The sequence below is a fragment of the Oryzias latipes genome, chromosome 3, assembly GCF_002234675.1.
Source record: "Oryzias latipes chromosome 3, ASM223467v1".
In the NCBI taxonomy this organism is placed as follows: Eukaryota; Metazoa; Chordata; class Actinopteri; order Beloniformes; family Adrianichthyidae; genus Oryzias; species Oryzias latipes.
The window spans coordinates 13,910,232-13,924,309 of NC_019861.2; the positions used below are offsets into that span (position 1 = coordinate 13,910,232).

The 14,078-nt window shown below is 39.6% G+C and overlaps 1 protein-coding gene across 1 annotated transcript in view; it reads right to left on the bottom strand.

Moving 5' to 3' along the window:
* The window catches only part of ppef1 (protein phosphatase with EF-hand domain 1), a 36,942-nt gene that overhangs the window by 2,397 nt on the left and 20,467 nt on the right, over positions 1-14,078 (bottom strand). The window contains exons 9-23 of the mRNA XM_020712694.2: positions 8,960-9,006; positions 8,714-8,880; positions 8,605-8,641; positions 8,364-8,513; positions 7,361-7,509; positions 7,063-7,285; positions 6,807-6,992; positions 6,590-6,732; positions 5,262-5,368; positions 4,992-5,155; positions 4,380-4,464; positions 1,521-4,300; positions 1,256-1,444; positions 996-1,160; positions 644-825 (exon numbers count right to left, since the gene is read on the bottom strand). Coding sequence (XP_020568353.1) covers positions 4,077-4,300; positions 4,380-4,464; positions 4,992-5,155; positions 5,262-5,368; positions 6,590-6,732; positions 6,807-6,992; positions 7,063-7,285; positions 7,361-7,509; positions 8,364-8,513; positions 8,605-8,641; positions 8,714-8,880; positions 8,960-9,006 — 1,682 coding nt within the window. The 3' untranslated portion in view covers positions 644-825; positions 996-1,160; positions 1,256-1,444; positions 1,521-4,076. The remainder of the gene's footprint in view (positions 1-643; positions 826-995; positions 1,161-1,255; positions 1,445-1,520; positions 4,301-4,379; positions 4,465-4,991; positions 5,156-5,261; positions 5,369-6,589; positions 6,733-6,806; positions 6,993-7,062; positions 7,286-7,360; positions 7,510-8,363; positions 8,514-8,604; positions 8,642-8,713; positions 8,881-8,959; positions 9,007-14,078) is intronic.

The window sequence follows — 14,078 nt, forward strand, 5'->3', positions numbered from 1 at the left end:
TTTTGCTTAGTTTTTACATTTCTGCACTCTGCAGGGAGCACAAGACCTCTTGATTTAAAGGTAATATCAACAGCGGTATAAAAAAACTTTAAAAAGTTATTCTTAGTGTCATAGGAACATCTAAGCCATTAACTCTTACATCGAACAAACAAAATTGAAACCAGTTTTGTTTTTCTTCAGCCAGAGAGCTGCAATGACGAGGTAAACATGTGGCTGGGGAGCCTCAGGTTGCAGACTCCTGCTTTAAAAGATTATTAACAACATAAATTCACAAATTCCTCAAACAAATTATAGATTGTCAGACGTTCGCAGGTATAAATTTCCCAGAATACATTGTTGCCATAAAAGATCAGACAAAAATATGCCGCCTTCTCTCACCAACAGAAACCAGTTGTGCTTCAACACGCCTCATTTCCTATTAACAGGTGTGAAGGCCTCCAGAGATGATTCCGAATTTTTTTTTATCATTAAATACAGTCACAGGCAAAGGAAACCTATAGTGAGTTTCGGAAGTTTGCCTAAGAGCAGAACCTGTGAAGTCTGTAACTAGTGCATGGGTGGTTGAAAATGACTCTTGGTGCGCTTTTCCTGAAGCTAATGACAAGGTGGATGGGGCAGTGTGGACCACATATTTGGCACTGACGTTTCTCAGGGGATTTTTGGTTCTCTCACTGATGAATGTGGTGGCTTGTTTGTAGGGTAACGGACTAAATGTCAGGTCGGTTGTTTTGGAAAGACTGGAAGCCTGGTTCTCTAAGAGGGATTGTTGCTGAGTTTTATGGGCAGCTGGAATCTGCAGGGTTTGTCCTATACTTATGTCCCACTCTGAAAAAAAAATAGAGAAAAAAACTTAATGAAGCTCAAGACAAGCTATACAGACATTTTCTGTCAAGAAAGAAAGAAAGTTCATTGATAAGCATGTAATATAATTTCAAAGAGGATGAAGTCATGATGTTGATTTCTGCAGTGTGTTTAGACCTTCTGGTTCTTCTCACCTCTGGAAACTGGGTTTGTTCCATTCCAGCTGTGGCCCGGGCAATACAACTTTGAGGGCCCATGTAGGCGAAAGCCACTATTGCAACTGAACTCTGCCCAGGAGCCATCTTCATTCACGTGAATCATTCCATGAAGGAGCAGCCCTGGGACGGAGCAGCCGGACCCTTCATGTGATTTATAATGACACATTTAATTTTTCAGAAAAAGCTTTGGGATTTAGAATATTGCATTTATTTTTGAGAAAATGAGAAACCATTACCAACACAACCTGGGGGGGGGTCTCGAGACCATTGCTCTGTAAGACAGCTGTTGGTTTTGTTTCCATGAACTTTGAAGCCAGGTTTGCAGTGAAAAATCACCAGAAGTCCATCATAACGGAAGAAAGTCTGCCCATTCTCCAGATGCTTCTTGTTACTGCATCCCAGCGTTCCCATGCCACCACAAACTGCTGACAGCCTCACAATCAACAACTGAAAACACAGATTCTCTTCACAAACAGAAGGAACGTTTATGTCAAGAAATACCTGGAGCAAAGATGCAAACGGCAATGACCAGAACTTCAGGGATTCTCATTTGAGCTCCACTCTGGCAGTGTGACAGGCAACAGGCAGAGCAAAGGAACCTTTCTGATGAGGAACAGGGAAGGAATGAGAGGGGAGGACCTGGATGGAGAAAGTGGGATGTTACAAATCTAGGGGTGGGGGAATATGACGCAGGATTGTCATGCTGAAAAGCAAAAAGCATGAAAGAGCATAAGATAAATACTATGATTATAGAGTGAACGAAAATATATTTTCTACAAACTGTAAGGAACCATGGGAAAAAACATTTAAGTGGTTCTCCTGTATTTTCTTTGAGTAAAGAAAACACGTGTAAAAGTCTACATAAACTCCTGATGCCTCAGGTAAAATCTGAGTCTGTTGTTTAGTCAACTTCAGATTTTCTGTCTGGGCTTGTTGAACTGATCACACTCTTTGTAATCATGAGTGTAATTATAAGTGTTAGGATGCCAGGGGGAAAGAGCATTAACCAAAACAGACTCTAAAATAGCTACAAACCAAAGAATCTTTAAAAAAAATCAACTGTTATTCCATTCCACATTCCACATTCCATTCCACATTTCTTAACGTAGGACTATATAATTAGATTTACATTTATAGATTAAAAAATTGGATTCTACTCCATCATGATTGTACTTAAGAATAATTGGAGAAAATGTTAGACCTTAGACTCATGAAGGAGGGTCTAAGGTCAGGGGTGCCTAGTTTAATTTAGACTGTTTAATTGAGTTTAGCCATTACCTATTACATTCTATGGCTTTATGTTCTTTATGATTCCTATTTATTTACCCAACTACCGGTTTAAAGCCCATTGAGTGGACTATGATTGTAATATTGGGCGATAAAATTGAATGGAATTGAATTAAAGGCTCAGTAAGGTCATAATGGCGGAAGATGTCTTGTGTGACTTGACTTTTGTGCAGTTTTAATCCTTTAAATCTGCTGCAGCCAATCTGTGTTTGTTTTTTTGACACAGGGTGTATTTTATTTGGAAAGGAACTGAAAAGAAGTTTAAATTGTCATTATTGCAAATCTTTAAAAACTATGTTGTATAAATGAATTCCTTAATGACCTCAATAACAAAAATATAGTGTGGTTTTCTAAACGTGAAGTGAGACTTTCTGGCTCTTCCTGAGTTTTGATCAATAAGAAACTAAACCAAAAGGGTCTTTAAGTGTGAAAGTCTGCAGACCTCTGGCCTATACAGTTAGCTGAAGTCGTGTGATTTCTCACAGACCTGAATGTGGGAAGTTTGTCCTCTGTCTTTGATCCATCATCGTAAGGAGCGATGAACAGCAGTCACACAGCTGCACTCAGAAACCATCCGGGGGTTTGTTCCCACATTTGCATCATTAATGCTACGTGTCAAATAGAAAGACTTCAGGTAGCATTTTTTTAGTCTTTGGCGTGACCTGACCCAGGATTGAAAGCTACCAATCTACCACTAACCAACACTTGTATTGCGTAGTCTGTGAGACATTTTGGTTTTAAATAGAAAGCAGTTGCTTTGACTATTGTCATCGTATCAGGAATCACACGTGACTATATTGTGTTGCTTTTATTCTCCTCTATACCAACGATTGTGTTAGTCACAAAAATGTTCACTCCTACCATGTTTCTATTTTAGAGTGAGTTCCAGCCCAGACATTTTCCAGAAAACCAAAGGATGGGAAATGTGGTTGTGAATCTGGATTACACCCCTCTGACTGCAAAGGATGAAGAAAAGCCCCTGTAGATAAAAGATCAGGTGCTGCAGACTAAAAACGAGCAAGCGGCAGTTTCTGGAGAAAGAAGTGACTTTTAGGACACAAAGCAGGAGCAGTCCCTAGGAAAAAAGAGAGGGTGTGATCAAAATAGGCCAAAAAAGAATTTGTGCAATCTGACAAGTATTAGCAATGTACTGTATATGATGAGGACAAGTGTCTGCTATTGTCCTGTGATGATTCTCTGTAGGGAGTGGGGGCAGTACAGTTCATCGAATGTTAGAAGGACAAGCAAAACCTAAAGAACTTGCATTTTTAAACTGAATACAGCCAAAAAGAACTACTCTTACTTCAATAAAGAGGGGTTTTCTGTCCTTCTTGGTTTGTGGTATTCACAAGTATAGAAGATAGTTTATGATTTTTCCCAAATTAAGATTAGGATTAAGAGTTTATTGCCATTTGTACATGTAAAACTAGTACATTGGAATTTTTCTTCGGCAGCTCTCAAGTCAGGGTGAATTACAGAGGACAACAAAACAACAAAAACTAACAAGGTCCATAAATAAAATGAGGAACAAGTTTAAGAAACAGAAGAGTAGAGAAAAAAAAGAGACATAATGCAGTCATAATTAAAGTTAAAAACCCCTAATGTTTTTATTTCACGGAAAGCAGAACCTCAAATAGCCTCACACAAGGATAATGACACATATGACAGACGTGGTGTGAGAAGTATTTTCACCCACATCAATGTGCGAGGGATAAAAAGGAGTCTTTTGGTATTTTAGAAAGTCCTTCCTCATTTTATCTGATCTTCCCCCTACAAACTATTCTCCTTGTCCATCTTTTTGCTAAGTTGTGCATCTTTGTCCAGTTTGTGCACCACTCTGAAAGCTTCCAGGAACTCAGTAAAATCTATGCTGCCGTCCTTGTTGAAGTCAATACTGCGGGCCAAGTCATCAATGGCTCTGTCATCAATGGCCACCCCCAGGTGAGCACTGAAAAGGCGCCAGGTGTGACGGAACTCCTCGATGGAGATGAGGCCTTCAAATGACACCCTGTATTACTACAAACTCACACTGGCTTAGAACACTTCAAACTGCTTTTTAAGGCTTTTACTTACCTGAATGGTCTTTGTCGATGATGTTGAAAATGATTTCAATGTCTGTTCTGTATCTAAATAAAGTTTCAGCGAGGTTTGGAGTGACCTAAATAGAAAAAAAAAGAAAAAAGCTAAAAAATAAGAACATCAGTTAATTACACAAAATTTCTTTTACACAGACGATATTAAAACATTTTTGTCCACAAGTAAAACCATTTAATTTGGTTAATGTGACAGCATGGAAAACATCTCCAAGGAGGAAACAGATTTTAATCTGCTTCTGTTTTCTTTCATCAAGTATTTTCTAAAATACATTTTCTGCATTTTCATGAAGAAGTGTACAATGTTTCATATATGTTGGTCTTTGTATTGTTACAGAGCAATTTTTTAAATAAATTTACAAATATAATTGATGCATTTTTGTTTAAAAAACCTAGAATCTTCCTATTTGCATACTTTTTCTGGGACATTTTCACAAAATACTAACATAAACCTTTTTACAAACTAAGTAAAGGCCTAACCCGGAAGGATTTCTCTCTCTAAATAGGGGGGGAGTCAGTTGGGGTGATGGGACACATAAAATCCTTTAGGAAACATTTAGAAAAGATCAGCATCAGTCCCTTCCTCTCTGACCTTAGGCAGAGTGGCTCCGGGCTCCATATCCTCAAAGCAGGACTGATACTCAACGCTGCCATCTGATGCTAGGCGGGCTAAATGTGGGCGAAGTGTCCGCCAAGGCAGGTCCAGCCTCAGTACACACTCCAACACCTGAGCCCATTCACATACTGATACAGTACCTGTATAAAAATACGTTTAAAAACTTTTCTGTTGATTTTAAGAGTTAAACATGTCTACAAAAGTATATGCTTTGAGAGGTGAGAGAATGTAAAGAAAATGGAGCACCGGTGTTATCTGGATCATACTGCTGGAAGCTTCCCACGAGCTCAGAGCGATGAGCGAACAACTTTTCTTTTAGGGCCCGCAGAGCCGAGCCTTCAGCAGCGCGAATTCTGCAGACACAAAGGTTACCACAAGTCATTCACCACAGCTTGAAAGAATAGATGTTCATGACAAAGGAAATGACAAGAAATAACAAACAAGAAATAAAAAAATGTTTTCAAAATTCTGTCAAGACAATGAATGACCTGTGCTTCATACTTTTTTGGAAGCTTGTTGTCTTGTCTTTGTTGTCCCACTCCGATCACTTTTCAAATTATTTTAGTGTTCCCAGTGGTCTTTTAATTATGATTGTCGTTTTTTTAAAGCCAAAATCAAAAAACTTGTGCCATTTTCTAGGACAGTTTCTGCAGAGCGGCAATAGTTAGCAGAAATTCGTCTCTGAGACAAGGAGTAACAAAAACGCTCTTTTTCAAACAGAATTCTTTCCTCTGCTCCTGATTCAGAAAAATTTGAATCAAGAAATACTGAAAAATACAAATTGAAGTGTAACTTTATAATTTAAAACATGGTTAAAAACTCCTAAAACACAATATTCATTGTAGTTGGTCATTGAATAAATACCTGTTGTACTATATCTTGTCTGATAACATGTTTTTAAACCTAAAAATGTCTAGCTGCTTCTAAATACGCCTTTATTTTGAAAGTTTTAAAATATATATGTCAAGCAGCTTCATGTTTTTGTATGCTTGACAAAGAATTTCCCATAAAAATCTTTTTTTTATTAGCAAGTGAAGCAGATAGATAAGAGAGATTTAACAGTCAAACTGATATTACAGGTAAAAGAGTAAAAAATGTGAAAATTCCACTCATTCTTTTGAAAAACAATATTTTCTTAGTTTAAAAAAACCATTGTAGTGGACTGAATTGGACTGGGAGACTGTTCCGGAGTACATTGAACGGATCAGGAAGAGGCGCCGGTTGGTCCTCAGTTCTGTCACTCAGGGGGTTTAGACTAATGGGGTTAAGCTATTGGCCTAATAGGATAGATGGAAGGGCTGGTGCAGGAGCAAGGTAATTAAAGTTGGGGAGCATTTTCTCTGTTTTGGGGATAAGAGTTGTTGGGCAAGTTGCATGGCACTGGTTACAGCCACAGTAACCGAAATAAAGAACCCTAACAGAGATGAAAGGGACAGTGTAGGAAAGGGACGCCACAATATATTTTTGTTGAAACAAAATGTTGCACACCTGCTTTTCCTCCTAAAAGAGCGTTTGATCTATTAGTTTATAGCTGTGTTTACTCCGTTTTGCAGTTCCAAACATGCTCCACGTACCTCTGGGTCAGGGTGAGTTTGCGTGTTATGCGGCTGACTTGGTACTGGTAAAAGCGTGGAACCAGTTCTCTGCCCAGTTTAATGTAAGCCCCTCGGTTGCTTCCCTCTTCATAATAGTTAGATGCAGAGAAGATGGTGATCACCTGCAAATACACGCATTTACCTCTCTGGACTCACAGATGTATGGACAGACTTGCATGAATGCATTACATCACACCTTTCCACCATGGCAGATCTCGTACCCCTCCTGCTTGCACTCATGAGAGCGAATGAGCATCTGCAGTCCATGCTGAAGCAGCAGTTTCTGAGTGACATCAGGGCCGAAGTAGCAGCCTCCGCCTCTGAACAAGTTGGGACTGCAGCCTTCTTGAGTTTTAGGGTCACTCCACAGAATATCTACAATCTACAATAACACAAAAAAGTGTTTAAAAAGGAACATATTAAGGAAGGAAGTAAAGCTGCACCTCTCTAACCTGCTTCCATTCCTGTTCATGCTGTGGAGGTGATGGAAGGGGAATAGAAGACAGAGAGTCCAGGTAGGGCACTTGAAGGACTTTACACGACAAGCTAGGGGATGACGGGCATGGACGAAGAGAAGAGGGAGTTTGAGGTGAACAGACTGAAGAAGACGAAGATGATGACGATGAAGAGGTAGAGGCAGCGCTATCTTCCCGCTTGAGCTTGCATCTTCTCTTTCTGCAGAAAATCAGAAGCACATTTGAAAGAGTGCCTGCCATCAGCTCTGTATGTGCCTCTGAGCTGCTCTTTGACCTCTGGCCAGGAGTTCCTTGGCTCCTGCTGTAGCTGCGACTGCTGCTGCAGGAGCTGTCCATGGATCTCATTCTCTTGACGTGTCTGCAGGATTGACCAATGTCAAGCTTCTCTAAACTGTACCTGGGAAACCTTAGAGCAGATTTGACCTGGAAAAGAAGGGAAGAGATCAGAATAAAGTGGGAAACTGTGGTTTTGTACACTGGAAATGTCTCTAGGTTGTGCTTTTTGTGTGCCAGTGACCATAAACTCATAAGTAAACTAATAGTATCTGATCTATATTAAACTAACCATTAAAATGCCTCATGAATACAGTGTATTGTATTTTTTCACAGAAGATTTGTTAAGAGAATAAGCTTGAGTAATATTTAAAGAATGCACATGTTTTTTTTTTAAATCTTGAATGTTTGGGGGGCTTTTAAGACAAATGTAAATAACTTTTGGATGTAAGGCTGTGACTGTCACATTGCCTTGTGTGAACAAAAAACTAAAAGAGTCTTAAAATAATAATATAGCAGGCTGCCTGTCAGAACCACAAAGAAGAAAAGGGATCAAATAATTTCCGGACTTTCTCTAAGAAATAGTAATTGTAACAATACAGCTGAATACACAATTTGTCTGAATAGTTGTAGCCTGATCTTATACTGTTTAATCATTTTATAAAATCCTTTTATAGCTAGAAACACTTGAATCAGATAAAACGGCTTTCTGCAGAGCTTTGAGCCAAGTTGAAATATGAGCATGCTTCAGAAGTAAGAAAAATATTGATACTACTACTAAAATGGTGTTCATTTAAACAAAGCAGTACCGATGATGCTTCTGCAGTAAGTTACATGAAATGAGTATAACTGACATTTATTATGTTTCCTAACAGAAAGTTTTTGCCTAAAACTTTCCCCATGGTTCTGCTAGACATATCTGGAAAATAACATTAAAATCATTTTGAAAAGATCCTTTTTTCTATTGTTATTGAATGTTGTATTTACCTCACAGCTTCACTGACCTTATGTCTTTTTATTGAGCTAAGGAGGTTCAAGTCCGTCTGGTCTGAAATCCCGCCATGCACTATCAGAACCTTCCCATCAATGACTGTTGCAATGGGCAGCAAGCTGAAAACGTCCTGGAACAGCTGAAGAATCTCACGGCCGTGAATCTGAAAGCAGTCAAAAAGAGGTTCACCTCACACGTTTGGATTACCAAACTAAACTGAAAGCACTCTTTGAAGATCTTGTACATGGATTAACCTTATATTTCTGCATTACTTCTTTTGTGAAGCCATATCTGAAAAATAAAAATAAATATTGATCTTTTATGGGGAAAGGGGTTCATCTTTCCAACATTTTCTCCACTCACCTGAGGTTCATAATGGGATCTTCATGGTTTCCCCGGTTGAGGTGCATGTAATCCGGGTAAAGCAGAAAGTAGGCAAAAAGCATGATCACAACTTCCACTGACTTTTTACCTCGATCCACAAAGTCTCCGTTAAACACGTATGGCGTCTCAGCAGAAGGGAGCCCATTCTGAACAATAACACCCCCCCAAAAAACAACTTTAGCCTCTGATTAGTACAACTTCACTAAATGTGTAAAATGCATTTACCTTGTAAAATATAAGTAGTAAGTCATCAAGATGTCCATGCAGATCACCTGTGTAACAAGTACAACTGCATCAGTAAATAAATAGTCATTTTTTTCCTGACTTCGTGCAAACAAGATGACAAATATAAATGTAAATTAAAGCCGCAAGCGGCGTTGTATGGCCCGCAGACGCAACCCGCCTTCCACGCCCAACTCTACGCACCACCGCCTTCACCGCCCACTTTTGATAATGGCTAGTCAAAACTGCATATGCTAATTATGCTAACTATGCTAGCTATGCTAATGTGGCTAAAAGTGCTAGCATAGCGATCAGCATCAACAACTGACTCAGAAAAACACATAACCTAAAATGCTAATTATGCTAACTATGCTAGCTATGCTAATGTGGCTAAAAGTGCTAGCATAGCGATCAGCATCATCAACTGACTCAGAAAAACACATAACCTAAAATGCTAATTATGCTAACTATGCTAGTAATGCTAAAATAGCTAAAAGTGCTAGCATAGCGATCAGCATCATCAACTGACTCAGAAAAACACATTCCTCCATTGGTGAGAGCTATATGTCATAAGTTGATAAAAAAGACCACTTTTTCCAAAATGGCGGCTTTTCTGTGGATTTTATCTCCATAGCAACCATTTTATGTTTTGGTCCCCTCGGGAGGACGAACAGATTGACGTCAGTTTCGGACAAATCGGTAAAAGTAAAGTTTTTGTCGTCCTTAGCAACAGTGGTTTTATGCTAACCACGCCCACATTCCTTATATGTCCATATCCAGTGTTTTTCAATGTATTCAGTTTCAGGCATTAATGCATGCATTCAATTTTCACTGTATTGTATTGAAATGCATGGGAGTTATAACAGTGCGCCACTTTGCTAGCTTGCCACGCGCACGCCGTTCAAAATCTACAACTTCTAATTCCAACATTTTTTACACAGTAGCTTGCCATTGATGCCCAAAAAGTTCTGAGACGTTCGAAGAAAATTCCAACGACAAGTTTACGTTTGAATCTGGTGGTTAAGGTGTTTTTTATAGAAAATTCAAGATGGCCGCCTTTTCCCGAGGTCAAAGGTCGACGAAACTCCAAAGGTGATTGTAGACTTACGCTAGGGACATGCGAGTCAAATTTCGTGAAAATCGCTCGAAAAAAAGTTTATTTTTCCATATCGTGTAAAAACGCGAAAAACTCAAAATGGCAGATTTTGGCACAAAATGGCCGCCAAACCGTAGGTCGTGTGGCCATCACGTAATGATTTCAAAACTTTCTTTGGATATACCCGACAAAGTTATCTGGGTTTCGTTAGCCGATTCTTAAAAATAAAATCCGAAAAAAAATTTTTTTGCCGAGTCAGCACTTTTTTTTGCGATCGTTTTTTGTTTACCACGGCCACATTCCTTTATCGATTTTGTCGTATGTGACATCGTTTTGTTCAGTGTGGGCCAGGGTATCGCATATTTCAGTTTTAGGCTATTCCGATATAATATGAGCGAGCTAGCTAAAATGGCGACGGTTGCGAATTCGCCACGCGCACGCGTTTCAAATTCTACAACTTCTAATTCCAACATTTTGTCCACAGTAGCTTGCCATTGATGCCCGAGAAGTTTCAAAAAGATCGATAAAAATTCCTAGGACGAGTTTTCGTTTGTATCAGTTACTAAAGGTGCTTTTTTTTGAAAATTCAAGATGGCCGCCCCTTGCCAAGATCAAAGGTCAATGAAACTTCTTTGGTAGTTGTAGAAACATGGTCTTGGCATGTGTGTGCAATTTCGTGAAAATCGCTTAAACAAAAGTATCGTTTTCCCATATTGTCAAAAAACACGAAAATCGCCATTTCTCTGAATTCGCCACAAAATGGCCGCCAAGCCGTAGGTCGTGTGGCCATCCCATAATGATTTCATAACTTCTTTGGGATATCTCCAACACGCGTGTTTTGGTTTCGTAACTCTATTTCAAAAAAAATTTTTTTGGCCCCATAAGCGATTTTCGGCCCATTCATTTTTTTTACGGGAACGCTCGCCGTGATGTCATCGTCGTGGGGTGGGTTACGTTCTCATTGCAGAAAATTCATTTTCAATTTATCCCAGGTGTGTGCCAATTTTGGTGAGTTTTCGGGTATGTGGCGGGGGTCAAATTTGTGATCTACGGATCCGTTAGAAACGGGAAGAATAATAATAATTAAAGCCGCAAGCGGCGTTGTATGGCCCGCAGACGCAACCCGACTTCCACGCCCAACTCTACGCACCACCGCCCTCACCGCCCTCACCGCCCTCAGCCCCCACTTTTGATGAAGGCTAGTCAAAACTGCATATGCTAATTATGCTAACTATGCTAGCTATACTAATGTGGCTAAAAATGCTAGCATAGCGATCAGCATCATCAACTGACTCAGAAAAACACATTACCTAAAATGCTAATTATGCTAGCTATGCTAATGTGGCTAAAAGTGTTAGCATAGCGATCAGCATCATCAACTGACTCAGAAAAACACATTACCTAAAATGCTAATTATGCTAACTATGCTAGCTATGCTAATGTGGCTAAAAGTGCTAGCATAGCGATCAGCATCATCAACTGACTCAGAAAAACACATTACCTAAAATGCTAATTATGCTAAATATGCTAGCTATGCTAATGTGGCTAAAAGTGCTACCATAGCGATCAGCATCATCAACTTACTCAGAAAAACACATTACTAAAAATGCTAATTATGCTAACTATGCTAGCTATGCTAATGTGGCTAAAAGTGCTACCATAGCGATCAGCATCATCAACTTACTCAGAAAAACACATTACTAAAAATGCTAATTATGCTAACTATGCTAGCTATGCTAATGTGGCTAAAAGTGCTAGCATAGCTATCGGCATCATCAACTGACTCAGAAAAACACATTCCTCCATTGGTGAGAGCTATATGCCATAAGTTGATAAAAAACCCACTTTTTCCAAAATTGTGGCTTTTCTGTTAATTTTATCTCCATAGCAACCATTTTATGTTTCGGTCCCCTTGGGAGGACGAACAGATTGACGTCAGTTTCGGACAAATCGATAAAAGTAAACTTTTTGTTGTCCTTAGCAACAGTGGTTTTATGCTAACCACGCCCACATTCCTTATATGTCCAGATCCAGTGTTTTTCAATGTATTCAGTTTCAGGCATTAATGCATGCATTCAATTTTCACTGTATTGTATTGAAATGCATGGGAGTTATAACACTGCGCCATTTTGCTAGCTCGCCACGCGCACGCCGTTTAAAATCTACAACTTCTAATTCCAACATTTTTTCCACAGTAGCTTGCCATTGATGCCCAAAAAATTTCGAGACAATCGATGAAAATTCCAACGACAAGTTTACGTTTGAATCTGGTGGTAAAGGTGTTTTTTATAGAAAATTCAAGATGGCGGCCTTTTCCCGAGGTCAAAGGTCGACGAAACTCCAGAGGTGATTGTAGACTTAAGCCAGGGACATGCGCGTCAAATTTCGTGAAAATCGCTCGAAAAAAAGTTCATTTTTCCATATTGTGTAAAATCGCGAAAAATGCAAAATGGCAGATTTTGGCACAAAATGGCCGCCAAACCATAGGTCGTGTCGCCATCACGTAATGATTTCAAAACTTTTTTTGGATATACCCGACAAAGTAATCTGGGTTTCGTTAGCCGATTCTTAAAAAGAAAATCCGAAAAAAATTTTTTTTGCCGAGTCAGCACTTTTTTTTGCGATCGTTTTTTGTTTACCACGGCCACATTCCTTTATTGATTTTGTCGTATGTGACATCGTTTTGTTCAGTGTGGGCCAGGGTATCGCATATTTCAGTTTCAGGCTATTCCGATAAAATATGTGCGAGCTAGCTAAAATGGCGACGGTTGCGAATTCGCCACGTGCACGCGTTTCAAATTCTACAACTTCTAATTCCAACATTTTGTCCACAGTAGCTTGCCATTGATGCCTGAGAAGTTTCAAAAAGATCTATAAAAATCCCTAGGACAAGTTTTCGTTTGTATCAGTTACTAAAGGTGCTTTTTTTTGAAAATTCAAGATGGCCGCCCCTTGCCAAGATCAAAGGTCAATGAAACTTCTTTGGTAGTTGTAGAAACATGGTCTTGGCATGTGTGTGCAATTTCGTGAAAATCGCTTAAACAAAAGTATCGTTTTCCCATATTGTCAAAAAACACGGAAATCGCCATTTCTCTGAATTCGCCACAAAATGGCCGCCAAGCCGTAGGTCGTGTGGCCATCCCATAATGATTTCATAACTTCTTTGGGATATCTCCAACACGCGTGTTTTGGTTTCGTAACTCTATTTCAAAAAAAAATTTTTTGGCCCCATAAGCGATTTTCGTCCCATTCATTTTTTTTACGGGAACGCTCGCCGTGATGTCATCGTCGTGGGGTGGGTGACGTTCTCATTGCAGAAAATTCATTTTCAATTTATCCCAGGTGTGTGCCAATTTTGGTGAGTTTTCGGGTATGTGGCGGGGGTCAAATTTGTGATCTACGGATCCGTTAGAAACGGGAAGAATAATAATAATAATGAAACGAAGCAAAAACAATATAGAAGTTTTTGCAGTCAGGTGGCCTATGTATTTCAATGCGGCCTGTCTTTTACTATAGGCTGGGCATGTGTTTTTGGCTTTAAACCCTTCTTTTGAGGGCTTTTTGGGGCTTTTTTTGGGCTTTTTCGTGTTTTTGTCGTCATTTTTGCGACTACAATTTTTACGTTTTTGCGTTGGTGTTGTGCGTGTGTGTGTGTATTTTTGTTGCGTTACACAATTGTCGTGTTGTTTTGTGCTTTGGGCGACTTTTGACCCCATTTTTTGGCGTTTTGACGCATTTTTTTGACGTTTTGGACCTTTTTGAGTGTTCGACCCTCGTACCAGTTACAATATGGTCCTTGCAGTCTATGACTGCTGCGGGCCATAATTAAAGCCGCAAGCGGCGTTGTATGGCCCGCAGACGCAACTCGCCTTCCACGCCCAACTCTAAGCACCACCGCCTCCCTCACCGCCCTCATTGCCCAGTTTTGATAAAGGCTAGTCAAAACGGCATTTGCTAATTATGCTAACTATGCTAGCTATGCTAATGTGGCTAAAAGTGCTAGCATAGGGATCAGCATCATTAACT